The sequence below is a fragment of the Lagenorhynchus albirostris genome, chromosome 2, assembly GCF_949774975.1.
Source record: "Lagenorhynchus albirostris chromosome 2, mLagAlb1.1, whole genome shotgun sequence".
Taxonomy (NCBI): Eukaryota; Metazoa; Chordata; class Mammalia; order Artiodactyla; family Delphinidae; genus Lagenorhynchus; species Lagenorhynchus albirostris.
The window spans coordinates 41,984,309-41,999,276 of NC_083096.1; the positions used below are offsets into that span (position 1 = coordinate 41,984,309).

Genomic DNA, 14,968 nt, shown 5'->3' on the forward strand with positions numbered 1-14,968 from the left:
GGAATTATGAAGGTAAACCTCTGCAGAAAACAATCACGGAATGCATTCTCCAACGAAACAGGAGTAACTGCGATTATCCGTGCCCCAGCTTCCTTCGTGCAATATTGGAGGGTTGATGCCATGTTGTTTTTGAATAATCTCCCATCCAAGAAGGGCAGCAAGCTTGGCCCTATTTATCCTACTGCCTCACCCAGTAATGGTAGCAAAAGTTAAACTTCAAGCACTATGAGCCTGTCTTGAACTCAGACGCGGTTGGCACATAATTCATGGGGTTGACTTGAAGGGAAGTTAGTTAAGGCTGCAGAGTGACTGGTATACTGCTTATTTTCCCCTCGAAGCTGATTCATTACCTGTGTCACGAAGGAGGGATAGATTCCTCCATGTAGTTCGTTTGAATATTTGCTGGCAGGAAAGCTCCTAACGAAAAGCTCGCTGTCAAAGCAGGGCAAGACTGAGGTCCACCTGGTTCTTCGCATCTCTCTGTGTGGTCCATTAATTATTCCTGTAGACACGGCCAGCCTTACACGCATCTGAGGAGTGGCGTGACAATGTAGGTTGAATTCGGGTATGTTGATCCCAGCTACCCTTGCAAGAACTACTAGTGTGCTGACACAGGATTAGAGAAGAATGAAAGAGCGCTAGGCCTTCAGAAAAGTTGTTAGCTCTTACGTGTGGCTGAGAGCAGGGCTTGGCACACTCTGGCCTACAGGCCAGCTCTGGCACTGAATCTGTTTTTTATGACCCTTGTTAAGAAAGGTTGTTATATTTGTAAAGCAATGTGAAAAAGATGAATATGCAGCAGAGACCAAATGTAGTCCACAAAGCCTATGTATTTACTGTCCAGCCCTTTGTAGAAAAAGTTTGCCGACCCCTGGCAGAGGCTTTTTCTCTCTTTGGTAGAACGTGAACTCTCTGAGATCCTTTCTAGTTCTGAAGTTCCAAAACTACGCTTCTTTGATGCAGTAGTCTCGGTCCCATCTTATCCGAACAGCCTACCAGATGTGTCCTTCCAGCAGAGAGCTCACCCTTGTTTTTAAGATGGGAGAGTATCTTTATAGTCTCTTGGGGGTGGAGGGACGGGAGAAAATATGAGATTTTAGTGTTTGATGCCTTTTCTATGATTTTGTTTTTGTTTTATTTTGACTGATGCTCATTTAAACTTGGAGTCATGTGTTGAGACGTGTTTGGGAGAGAAGGAAAATTTAACTCATTACAACGAATAACATGACAACTATTGTATTTCCTAATACATACAACACCAAGATCTCCAAGCATGAGCAAGCAAACTAGCCACTTTAGGCATATTTGGTGAACCAGATTTCAGCGGCACAAAATAATTTTGACAGCCTCATAGAGTTTATTATAAAGACATTCGTCATTCCATTCCCAGCAAGCTAGTACTTCCTTTTCTGGGGCTGTGGGAGACATGGTTATTTATCTTGGTATCTATAGGCAAAGTTGCCAGTGGGATGTTTACACAGTTTAAAATGTATACACAAATTATTAACAGGTAGCATCAATGTGAAGGCAGTCTTTTTTATTACCTAAAGTCACAGTTTTTCCAAATGCTCAATCCCAGCACATTTTATCAATGTGTATGTTATCAACATCTGAAACGTATAGGAATTTTATTGTGAATTCTGTATTTTGTGAATACCCACTCTTAAAAGGTAAAAGATTCAAATTCAGATGAGGAAACAAAGAAACTCTTCAGGGCAGCCTTGGCCCTTCCTTCGCGCTGTTGAGAGAAGTCCACGTGAGGGGTGATGGCCAAGCCCATACGGCCACACCGCAGACCAGAGTCCACTGCCTGGCATCCTTTGCCATGGCGCTCCACTGTCCAGTCAAGGTAGATCCTTAACCTCCCTCCTTGCAGTTCCCGTGTGACCCTTGGTTCTTTTTATTACATTCCCTCCAACGGACTGTTTGCACCATGTCCTAGCCGGGCGCCACTTTGCCGGCATTTATAAGAGCTGGTGTGGCATCAGGGGATGGCGGGCAATTTCACTTGGAAGTGTATCCCCACAAGCTCAGTGCAGGTCCCTCAGTTCAGCCACAAGACAAGAGACAGGCTTTCCTTTTGCCACTTTTCCTAATTATCCCTGCAGTTCTTGCAAGCTGGCCGAGAGAAACCTTGAGGCTGTTGCGTGGATCTCGCCCACTCAGGGTCCTTCCCCGGCCCTTCCCCAGGTTGGCCTCCCCGCCCCCAGCTCCTCCCTTGCATATTAATATGACACTGCATGGTGCTCACAGAAAGGGGCAGCTTCCACCAGCTGAAACCTCTGATCCCAAACCCACTAGAGAGTTTGGCTTTTGGAGTTTGGCAAGAAAGCCTGTTGCCCATCAGGTCAGCATGAATAAAGATTTCTTTCTTCCTTTCTTTTTTTAAAATCAAGCATCAACCGACACTGCCCCCAGAGCTCTTTTTCTCAAGACAATTTAACCCCTTCTCCCAAGTACATTTATTTTCTATTCTGAATGTGCGCATTATTTTGTTTTTTCTCTTTTCCTGTGAGACAACCAAGAAATCTACCCTATGTAAAATTTGAAAGCCAGATCAATTCTAAACCGTCTTATCACTTTTAAAGTATGTTTATCCAGCTTTGTAGGAAGAATGAGCAGACTGTTTGAAGGCCACATACTTTTCAAACCTTGGTTGCAACACGTTTGCCCCGTTTTGAAACTGTCTTTATCAGGCGGAGAAAACGAAAATCTATTTGACAAAGTGGCACTCTGGCCAGTTTATCTTGCAATATGGCTTTAGTTCACTGAGTCTATTGATTTCCTTAAATTAATGTTTACAGAATGCTACTGAATTTTGCTCAACAGAACATTGTTCTTTTGAAGGTTTACAAAAAATTGATACAGACTGTTACTGCCATGTGTTCCTTTGCTTAGACGGAGGAAACATGGCGGGGGGGGGTTGGTTCTTTTTTCGTTGTTTTGTTTTAAGGATAGCCTTGAACTCTAGCCACTTCCTATAAGCATTTAGCCTTCACATATTTAAGTAGCAAAACATGTAAGTAGGAGGTGAGCCCACTCATAGGGCTAAAATTGTGTGGGCATCGCACTGACCTAATCCTGTAAGGTCCCTGAAAGCTGAAGCCACCTGGAGCATCGGAGTCAGAGAGACTTTAGTCTGAAGCCCGGCTGTGGCTGCAGGTTCTTCCTCGGCCTCATTCGGTGTGGCGTCTGCAAGCAGTTTTGTAGCCAGCGCTCCCTGAATAATTCCAGTCCTTTGAAACAGAGGTGCGAGCATCCTATTAAATTTTAAGCGCCATGTAGCCATTTGGTAGGAACTCTTAAATATAACACCTTGCTCTTTGACTGTGGTGCTCAGTGCCGAATACACAAAACCTAGTCTCTAGAGTTGATTTTAAAATTGGCCTTTCCAGGGAAGCTTATGTGGCCGTTCAGCCCCTGACAGGATTCTAGTCACACTCATGAAATGACTGAAATAAAACTCGGGAAACACAAAGCAACTTTTCTCAGGGTGTTGACTCGGCCAGTAAAATCAGCCACGTGAACCTCCTCAAAGCATCTCTCCAGACACTGCTTTGCATACACTTAATAATCACAGTGAACTGGCTCCTAGGAAGTGGATGGACTCCTCCTTAAGGTTCTAACCCCCACCTTACATTTGGATACTATTTGGATACATTTGGATACAAAGCCCATTCGTGCCTGTTTTCCCATCCAATCCTTCCCCATAATGAGAGGGCATTGGAACACAATCTCACCATCCCCTGCACCCTGTCTGCCCTTCTGAAGGGCCAGCTAGTCCCCGGCTGTACACGCAGGATAAATGCGTGTGTGACTGCTAAGGGAGACCCGCTAGTCGCAGCATCTTGTCACTATCTTTCATAGCTCCGCGATTCCCCTCTTCCACCTCTGGCAGGAGAATTCAGTGAGAGTGAGACAGTGGAGGGGAACAGCAATAACGTATCTGTCCTTCCCTTTTTGTCTGATAATCTCAATGAGGAGTTACTAAAGCATCTGAGTTTATCCATTTAAGTCCACTCTGTCTGCAGTCTAAGTCCCCAGTTTGTGCCACTGCCGTCAGGAGATATGTCTCTCCTTGATCAATATTTACTTAACAAACATCAGGGATGGGAGAGTTTGTTTAGAGGAATCACGTGCACACTAGGGTGAATGAATGCTCGGGAAAGTACTTCAACTTTGTCTCCTTTCCTAGGATCTTGATGTTTGTGTGTGAGCACATGCACGCAGCCGCGTACAGATGCCCTTTTTCTTTTTAACTTCTCCAAAGACACTTAGAAGTTGTCTAGAAAAATGCCTCACTGTATATGGTTATGGTTAGTACATTATTTATCCCTTAAGAGAACTCACGACGTCAATTCAGTTGCAAAAATCCTGGCCCAAAGTTTGCTTTTCCTTTTGTGCTCCAGTACAGGTTAAACATTTTGGAAAGGCTCTTAGGATGAATTAGATGCACAAGCATCTTCCTCTGACCCCTTTCAGATGAGTGGAAGGGAAGAAAATGCAGATGGAAACAACAAAAGCGATTTGATAGGGCAACTCTAACTATATACTACTGATGGCATGACATCTTTTTTTAGAAAGCCCAAGGAGAAAAGTAGCTCTCGAGATTTTCAAAGCCTCTTACCCAGTTTTCGGAATCAGACGTGTTTAACTCTAATAAGAAATACAAACACCACAGTGTTGAAGTTTAGAGATCGCTGTTCTTTCAACTTCACTCAAACAATTGCTTGAAGGCTCAAGTCAGTGCCTTCAATGCAGTTGACTTGGAGGCATCTGGGTCTAGTTTGAGGGGTTTTGTTTCTGTGTGGGTAGAGGCCGGGGCGGGGGACTGTGGGAGTTATTTATTTATTTGATTTTGTGAATCGGAGTTGTAAAAGCCATCTGAAATATTCATGCAGAATTGTCTGAGAAGCCCGTTTCTGTTTTATTTACTGCACAGTAGACCAGCCACAGCGGATTAGTTCTACAATACCCGTAACAAAAGCCCAACAGCTGATGCATGTGATGTTAGGAGGTGACAAAACAGTTAAAGTATGCTGCTGGCTACAGGCAAGCAGTCAGCAGATGCAGACAAAAGGGTTTGTGACAAGAATAACTCTCTCTCCAAGGCGAGCAGTGAAGAGTATCCAAAATACCAGTACCCTTTTCTCCTTGACATGGTCTTCTTACAGTCAGCATTTTATTGCCCTTTTATAGTATTTTTTTTTTAAATGGAGGAGAAATGAAGAAAGAAAACCCACACGCAAACTAATTCACCAAAATACTAGCCAGGATTTTACTTTCCCATCAGTTAGCCACTTCTGCCCATATATATGTCTCCTTTTCCATTTCCCCACTGAAGTCTGAAAAAGAAAAATAGTTTAAAAGATGATCTCTCTTGATAAGATCGTAATCTACTGATTGATTCGCTTGATAAGCTATTTGAGCCGTTGGTTATCGGGGAGGGGCCAGGGAGAGAGGTCAATGCCTGGTTTGTTTTCTGTCCATTTCAGCAAAGATCATTCCACTGATGAAATTCGGCCAGCGGACCAGTTTTTAAAGGGGATGGAGGATGGAAAGGTATCCACGGGGAGCTGTGAAAGGGGCAGGGTTTAGGTCCCCTGCAAGAGGCTGATGGATGAGCCTACGGATGTTTCCGAGGTGTGAAAAATCAGCTTCTCTATCTCCAGAAAATAGGAGAGGCTGTCTTCTTTTTAACCTTTGTAATTCCCCTTCTATTCTCTGTGACATTCATTCATCTGCCAAGAGCGTTTGGCAAGGTTTGGGCCAGTGAGCACACTTCCAGTGACCGCTAACCTTGGTATGTCCTGACACTTATGATGAGTGTCTGCAGGACACAGAAAGCAGGCAGCCTGCTATGTCAGGCTTTTATTATGTACTGCAGAGGCTAGGGACAGTCAGTTTAATAAAACAAATCATCCTTGAAGGTAAAGCAACTGGGAAGAGGAGGAGGAAGACGGGGGGAAAACGTGTCTTTGCCACTCATTCTGATTAAAAAAAAAAAAAAGAACAGCAAAACAACCACTCAACCAACACACCGTGCGTGCGCGCGCACCTTGCGCGCACATATGGGCAACTCGGGCACGGGCTGACAGACTGGAAAACATCCTCCCATTTCTCCCGTTTCATCTAAGCCCACGGGGCCCTCATGTGCTCTGAGGAGACTCAAGTGCAAACAATTGTGGTGAAATGGGAGGATGCTGATAGCCAACGCCCTTGAAATATATGAGTGCATTCAAGTACCTCCCCGCAGTGATATTCTCCTCCAAATATCAGAGCAAGGAGAGGCAAGACCATTTGGGGTGAGGTTCCTATATTGGGATGCCTTTTATCAAAGCAAAGTTTCCACTCTCCTCTCCTGAAGAACACTCAGCACTCCCACAATAGCCTCAGAGTCCCAGCCAGAGACTTTGGAAGCCTTTTGTTTTTCCCCTGTGGCATGTCCAAAGGCACGGCCTTCCCTCCCCCTCCCAGCGGCCTGCATTGTCTTGCATTCCAGGGACTTGATTGACTGTTGCCACCTGATGCTGAGGAGATAACTCTAGGGTTCATTCTGCAGATTGTTGGGTTCTATTAAAAGAAACCTAGATAAGGGATTACTTGTCACTAAGGGATTTTCTGCAGATGTTTATTAGTGATTGGAAATCCATTAGGTGTGAAGAGGTACTGAAAAAATATGGGCAACACCATTCTCATAACCCTGAATTCGAAGATACCCCCCCAAAAACATCAGAAAGGACTCCCCCGCCCCTTACTCTGTTAAATGGAGTTGGGGAAACTTTTCTGGCAGAGAGGTAAGGGTCTCTTTCTCATGGGTGATAGTTCTACCTGTGGATGGGATTCCTTGGCACTCAGCTCAGTTGCTACACATCAGTTTACCTCTCTGGAGCCACCAAAGAAAGATTAATTGCTCTAGTACTAGAGGATCTCATTATAACTTTCTTTTACCTAGCCCAATCCATTGCATGAGTATTGCCTCAAAGTAAGCAAGAAATTAGCAAACCATTTGCAAAGAATTCATCCCTTCCCAAACATAAACCAATAACCGTAGTCTCCTCTTGGGAATCTTCTGTGTCATTTGCACTTATTTTGAAGTTACTAGCTCTTCCGTGGTTTTTCTAAACCACAGATCCACAGCTTGTCAAGGTTTTGATGCCTCTTCTAAGTAGGACATTGCATTAAAAAGGAACCAGCACGGTTTAATGGAAAGACACCTGGATACGTTGTTTCACGTGAGTCTCTTCATCTCGTAATTTCTTCACCTCACAGAATCTGTTTCTTCATCTATAAAATCAGTTCTGAGATCTATTTCAAGTCTTTAAATTCTGTTTTCTATCCTTACTTTAAAATTCCTTTTTTGTTTCAGTATTTAGGGAGAAGGTAAGTGTGACTCTAGCGCAGTGTAGAACAAAGCAGAAGGCAGGGTCTCATTATGAACGGTTTATCAAAGATGATGCGAAAGAACTCTGTGAAGCATGGTGAGGGATACGCAGAATAGAAGCCAGGACTTCCTCTCTAAAGACATCTTATGATACATTCATTACATCTAGAAATAAGTAGGTGAAAAGGTAAATAACATGAAGACACAAATACAAAAGATGTTAAAGGACAGCCCAAGATTACTGCCAAAAGGAATGAATGTTTAAAACAGGATAAGACGCACTAAAATCCAGTAACCAGCATGGCGAATGATAAGGAATAACAGGGTGGAGGCTACACGCGCCTCCAAAGAAATTACTTCGAGTTGCTCTCAGGCAAACCCTAGAACTACGCTTCTTCCCTCCTCCAGGGCTGATGCCGTTCTGGACGCACCTCCCTCCTCTGACTGTCTTAAACATCAGCCCTGCTCCCTTGGTCCCTGGCTCCCCAGATCTCTTGGGGGGTCCTTGGAGTGGGTGGGACTTCATCTGGAGCCGCTGCCATACCCTCTGTCCCTGCAGCTCTCCGCCAGGCCAGGCCGCATCCCCAAGTGTTCAAGGAACATAGATCTTCATCGTGGATCTGTTGCTAATGGGCAGGAAAACCACTCTGATGATGTTTCTGTAGCATTTGGCTAACAGCTCCCAAACCTAGTAGTTAGAGTGGGTAGTTGCACTGCATAACTGTTCTCCAGCCAGAATCCCTCTCTCAGTAATGCCCATTTGATAAAATGTGAAGGATCATCTTTGGGGAAGAGGGAGGAGTACTCAAAAGGGATGCTTAATGACTTTTTTTTTTTTTTTTTTGCGGTACGCGGGCCTCTCACTGTTGTGGCCTCTCCCGTTGCGGAGCACAGGCTCCGGACGCGCAGACTCAGCGGCCATGGCTCACGGGCCCAGCCGCTCCGCGGCATGTGGGATCCTCCCGGACCGGGGCACGAACCCGTGTCCCCTGCATCGGCAGGCGGACTCTCAACCACTGTGCCACCAGGGAAGGCCCTTTTTTTAAATTTCTTTTTATTTATTTATTTTTTGACTTTTTATTTAGTATAAGGTGACTAGGAGGGGTGATTGCTCTTCCAGGCCCTTCCCATCCCACAAATACTCATGTATGTGCAGGAGGTTGGGGAGAAAATCATCAAAGTTCAGTTAAAAATACAGATGAATTTTCAGCAGGGAATGGCCTTTGGGGTATATGGGTTTGCACATCCATGGGGGACAAGGTGATGTTTCCATGATTTTCCAGGCAGTGGTGGGGACTGTGTCCTAAGAAACTAGCCAATATCTTTGGGAGGGGCTTCTCAAACTTCTCACTTGTTCTAGATTCTGATCAGCCCCAGATGGGGGTCCTTTTTTTCTGGGGTGTTATTAGGTTTCCTTCAAAGGACAAGTGACTTGCCATGGGATGCACTGAACTTCTTTGTCCAACTCCAAATATGTAAGACAGGGATGTCTGGTATCTTTTTCATTTTCTTTAACAGTTACTGTCATTATAAAAAGGTCCACTGCACAAATTGAGAAAAGGCATGGAGAAAGGGATCAAATGTGTTCAAAATGACAATCCCTCCCTTTTACTTTGGCGAGGGGCAAGTGTGAACGAAGATGAAAATATATACCTCTTGTATATGTGTAGACAGGTCTGTCTACACATATAACTGCAGTGCATTTTACTTGCTCGTATGTCTGTACTTATTGTAAAAATAAAACATTATTAATGTATAAGTACCCCACTAAAAGAAATCTACAGAGTGTCAGTGTGTATTTGGAAAATTATGAGTACATGGAATGATTCTGTGAATCCATTTCCTTGTTGTGGGGAAAGATAGGCCATGCTTTACCATGTAACTTACAAAGAATACTGAATAAGTACATCAATAGCTATTCCTTTCCCTAGACAAGAGATTAGACTATTAAATAAACAACTATTAATAAATAATTAATAGACAAACACAAAAAACACCCACATATATACTCACTGCTCTGGGAGAAAAGGATTAACAGATAGGGATTCTGAAAAGAATATTTGAAGAATGTTTATCTTAGAGTACAATGACTTTGAACGATTCCCTTAGTCTCTCTGAGCCTCCATTTTCTCACTGTAAAATGGGGTTAATAATCACAGAGATGGGGGAATTGAATGACATAATTCACATTCAGTACATAACACAGTGCCTGACACATAATAAGCAGTCCAAAAATGTGGGGTTTTATTATTGCTATCGGCTGCATAAATCACTCTCTCATGGAGCAATTCTAATCTCAAGGTAAAGTATTTTCCAATGTAGGATTTTAAGATTCAGTACAAATTTTGTATTTTGGGATTCAGTGTTAGTATCATTATCTTACTCTTTTTGTACATAGAGGACAGGCGTACCTCAGAGATATTGCAGGTTCCATTCCAGACTACCGCAATAAAGCAAATGTCGCAATAAAGCGAGTCACGTAAATATTTTGATTTTCCAGTGCATATAAAAGTTATGTTTATGCTATATTGTAGTCTATCAAGTGTGCAATAGCATTATGTCTTAAAAAGTACATACCTTAATTAAAAATACTTAATTGCTGGGCTTCCCTGGTGGCGCAGTGGTTGAGAGTCCGCCTGCCGACGCAGGGGACACGGGTTCGTGCCCCGATCCGCGAAGATCCCACGTGCCACGGAGCGGCTGGGCCCGTGAGCCATGGCCGCTGAGCCTGCGCGTCCGGAGCCTGTGCTCTGCAACGGGAGAGGCCACAACAGTGAGAGGCCCGAATACCGCAAAAAAAAAAAAAAAAAACTTAATTGCTAAAAATGCTAACCGTTATCTGAGCCTTGAGTTGCATCTTTTCGCAATAGTAACATCAAAGAGCACTGATCACAGATAACCATGACAAATATAATATTAATGAAAAAGTTTGAAATATTTCGAGAATTACCAAAACGTGACACAGAGACATGAAGTGAGCAGATACTGTTAGAAAAATGGCGTCGATAGACTTGCTCCACACAGGGCTGCCACAAACCTGCAATTTGTAAAAAACGCACTATGTAGGAAGCACAATAAAGTGAAGCAGAGCGCAATAAAGCAAGGTATGCCTGTACTTTATAGTGCAGATTATTTTAATATACAGTTTAACATCTGGGTCAACAATCCTCTGATACAAGCAGGAAACTAAGATTTTTGCTATCTTCATCTATAGTGTGGGTTTAGTTTAGTTTATATCAAAGGCCAATTATTATTCTACTGTTGAGAACACATTTTGTTTTCATAATGGAAATATGATTCAAATTCTGAACGATTAGGTGGCGACTTGCTTCTGGAATACACCTATTTAATGAAGTGAGGAATCCCAACAGTATGTCGCCTTTTTTCTACTCAGATATTCACAGTGGAATCCCAGTTTTTCAGTAGTTCTGCATGTATCCTTTGCGCAAGTCTTTTTCTAAAACTCTATAAAGCTGTCAACCCCACATTACAATGCTACTATATATAACGACTTTACATAAGAGAATAGAGGCCGGCCATTTTTAGAAAATGCAGGTGCCATGTAAGCCCCTTTCTGAAAGAAAGAACTTAGCTCAATTTCCTTTGAAGAACTGGAGACTTGAAACTGAAAACTTTATTAATGCCATTGTCTCCTTGTATCAGCAGGTTCCAGAGAGATTCCTGGAAGTTGCGCAGATCACATTACGGGAGTTTTTCAATGCCATTATCGCAGGCAAAGATGTTGATCCTTCCTGGAAGAAGGCTATATACAAGGTCATCTGCAAGCTGGATAGTGAAGTCCCTGAGATTTTCAAATCCCCAAACTGCCTACAAGAGCTGCTTCATGAGTAGAAATTTCAACAACTCTTTTCGAATGTATGAATAGTAGCAGTCCCCTTTGGATGTCCAAGTTATCCGTGTCTAGATTTTGATTTCATATATATGTGTATGGGAGGCATGGATGTGTTACAAAATCAGCTGGTAATCCCTCCTCATCATCTTTCTCTCATTTTCTTCTGTTTTCCATTGCAAGGGGATGGTTCTTTTCCTTCCGCCTTTAGTTTACTTTTGCCCAAGGCCCTTAACATTTGGAGACTTAAAATAGGGTTAATTTTCAGGGAAAAAGAATGTTGACGTGTGTAAAGTCTATATTAGCAAGGAAGGGCATTTTTAAAAGATGCTTCTGCTGGATTGATGGTTTATTGCTCATGGCGGTTGGCAGAGGGAGACCCGTGACACAGCACTACTCTGTAGTCAGTGATGTGTCTCTTGTTTTTACTGCTGAGAAGGTCAGAAAACTCAATGAAACCACTTGATAAACTTAACTATTTTGTTTGGTTTGAACTCAGTAAGTCGCTTTTTATCACACATTTAAAAATAATGCCAGTGGCAGATGAACAACTCACTTTTCACAAGTACCCCAAAAGGTCAAATTTTAAAAAGAAACATAATCACTAACCGTCAAGTCTTTCCTAAGAGAAATGGCAAACGCCACAAGCTAGTACCATTTTCTTTGGAGGCAAAGCAGTTTTGTACAAAACTGACTCTTTCAAAATGAGACTGGAAATTCATGTGATTTCTAGTCACCTCTCGAAATTTTGCAATAGGTTCTTCTTGGAAATAAGTAAGTATCTATCGTTCTTCATACAGAAAAACCCCTATAACGTGTTATCATTTTCTATTTATCTTGCTTCAGATACTAAAAGGCACATAAGTTTCAAATTTATTCTTTGCTCAACTTTGTTTATGTGGTTTAAAAGCATTATCATTTCTGTTTAATATTTAACACTTCTTTTTTCAAAAAACACTATTTTCTGAATTCCTTTCTATGGTAAGGAATAAAGGACATCCCAACTTGACCATAAAATTCCTGCCTACACTAGAAGTTTGTTAACAGCTGCTAGCTGACTCGATCTTCCCCTCCTGAGAGGAGTACATATGAGAATGACCTATTTTCCTATACATTTCCACTCTACCCTGATGGATATTCAAAGTGGTGACGGTCTAATTTTTAAGTGTTTCTTCATTTTAGGTACAGCGTTTTAAAGAAATTGATACAGTCTCTTCTAATTCAGAAGCTAGTAATTGACCAAAACGTGAAGAGTGTATAGAATAGGAGAGTTTGGGAGTTACCCCAAAAGACACAATTTCAGCACACATAAGAAAGCTAGCTGCTATTTCATGCTTTCTTCAATGGTTCTCCTCTTTTTTCTTTTTCTTTTTTGTTTTTCCAGTTTTTCAAAGGTGTACAAAGTCCCGTACTTGCTTTTAAAAAGCCGTATGGCATTCACACTTGTTTTCTTAGATGGGTTTTGTGTGCAGATGCAGTAAGAATTCCTTTTTTATTCTAATAGTGTTTTCCAGAACCCTCCCTCCCCTTTGGTAACTTGATCTACATCTCCTAAAGTGACAAAGTAAAAACAAAAAAAACAAAAAAAACTGGTATTTAGATCGTATACAACATAAATATCGTTTTTTCCTTGATTTTTATAAAAATTACATTTGACTTTGGAGACTGCAGGTTGACCCATGTAACTAGGTGACCCAATCGCTGTAATTTAACATCATTTATAAATTCTGCTGATGGACAGGAATGTATGAAGGCAATTATTGTCAGCACAAAGCCTTAAAACCTGCTGACTTTAAGTTAAACGGCGCGGTCCTGTGATGCCTGCGTCATTCAGGAGACGTGGCCTCTTGCGGTGTGGACAGAGTGCAGTGGCCCAGGCTGGAACACCCTGGGCCTCACTCTGCACCCACAGCCAAACACATCGCCCAGCTCGCAGGCTCCTACACAGAACCATGAGAGCCAATTTGTTCTTGTTCCGGCTTGTTTGGAAAAAAAAAAGTGTTTGGATAATCATCACATTGGAATAAAATGAAACCCCCCCCCCCAAAAAAAAATCCAATCAGCACAAAGTAGGGAAGCAATCTCAACTTGTGGTCACACTCTTTCGCCTTGCTTCACGCCCAAGAGTATGACATTCATTGTTCACATCAGCACAGAACTGGGTCTTTGCTGTTCCCGTGTAATTCACATCACCATTGTGTTGCCATTTGCAAGGTAAAAGGCAAAACCGTAATGTCTTCACCTATAAAGATAGATTGCTAGTATCTTCCTGACCTGGGGCAAATTCAGTATTGATTCCTGACGTATTAAGCAAAAACGTGTGTTCGCAACCAAATGTTGATGCACTTATCTACAATAATATCCTCTCAATGTTCACTGAGGCATAGAAATTGTTTCAGAGTAGAAATTGCAGCGTGAGGAGAAACTCACCTCATTATCCTGGAAACAGAACTCAATCGTTTTGCTTTTAGGTGATTCTTTTCTCTTTCACCATCATAAAATCTTGTGCCTCCCAGTGCACTGGAAAATGACAAAAGCCTATCTCTCAAAACTCCTATTTAACAAGTTTTCTTTAAAACACCATCTTTCCAATCTTAGCTCAACTCTCACCAAGTAAAAATTGGCGACTTGGTAGAAAGTTCACTTTCTCTGGTGGGAGGGTGAAGGACTAGGGACAGTTTACATAGGGAAACAAAGTCTAAAGTCCATGTTTAAATACCACATTTCCACTTATTTTCTGCTAACCCTAAATTATTTTTGCATCTACACTTGAGGTTATAGTCTGTGCCTAGACCTAAATGCACCAGCGGGGGGATTTTTAAAAATCCTTCAAAATTCCAGTTTTTTCCCACAAGTACAATTGTTCTTGTGCCTTCTGTGGCTTTCGATTTCATCTTTTTGACTTTATTTCCAATTACTACAGCTGCAATAAACACTAGATTTTTTTTCTGGCTGTTTGACATAACGTTGATAGCTATGCATATTTTGTGTCTTTTTAAAACAAAGCAGGAGAATACGTTTTTGAAGAAGAGAATTTTTAGAACAGTTTGATACCGCAAATTATTTTTTCCTCAATTGTTTGAGCAGCATTCGAGTTTTGAAAATTCTTGTAGAAGCCAATTTTTTGTAACTGTGGTGCAAATCTTGTGTTTTCTTAGCCTAATGAAAAGTAGTATAGAAGCAATATTTCATACCATGTGCTATATATGTGTGTGCAGATGTGTGAACATAAAAACACACACATATACACACATGTAAAAATATACATATATATATGCGTGTGAAGTGGAAAGCTTACCTTTTCCTATCTAGATTTAAGGACCTATTTTAGGCATTTGTTATGTTTTGTGAAAAGAATGTTCTATTTGCAACAACAAAACATTTAATTCTTACTGTATCTCTGGCTGTTTAATGAGGACATTTCACTTTAAATGGTAAAACAACGTGGAAGATGGTAGAATGTAGTCATTATTTAAGGAAATGTTCACCCACATATTCCTGAAGTTTGCTTTGTGCCTCCAAGTATTATTTCATTAAAGTGTTTTATGTTTGCAGAATCTTTGTTGCTGTGCTAGGGATGTGGGTGAATATCATTTTAAAAAATTTTAAAAACAACAAAAAAAAGCAAAACAAAAACACTAAAGCAAGAGGGGAACTTTTATAAAGCAATGTAAATATTTAACCTCATGGCTGTTGTTACGTAAGACATGAGATTTTAATAAATAACTACATTC

At 41.6% G+C, this 14,968-nt stretch overlaps 1 protein-coding gene across 1 annotated transcript in view; it reads left to right on the plus strand.

The window, feature by feature from the left end:
* Nucleotides 1-12,184, plus strand: part of PROX1 (prospero homeobox 1) — a 49,204-nt gene extending 37,020 nt beyond the window's left edge. The window contains exon 5 of the mRNA XM_060142135.1: nt 11,051-12,184. Within this exon, the coding sequence (XP_059998118.1) occupies nt 11,051-11,236 (186 nt within the window). The 3' untranslated portion in view covers nt 11,237-12,184. The remainder of the gene's footprint in view (nt 1-11,050) is intronic.
* The last annotated feature ends 2,784 nt before the right edge of the window (nt 12,185-14,968 follow it).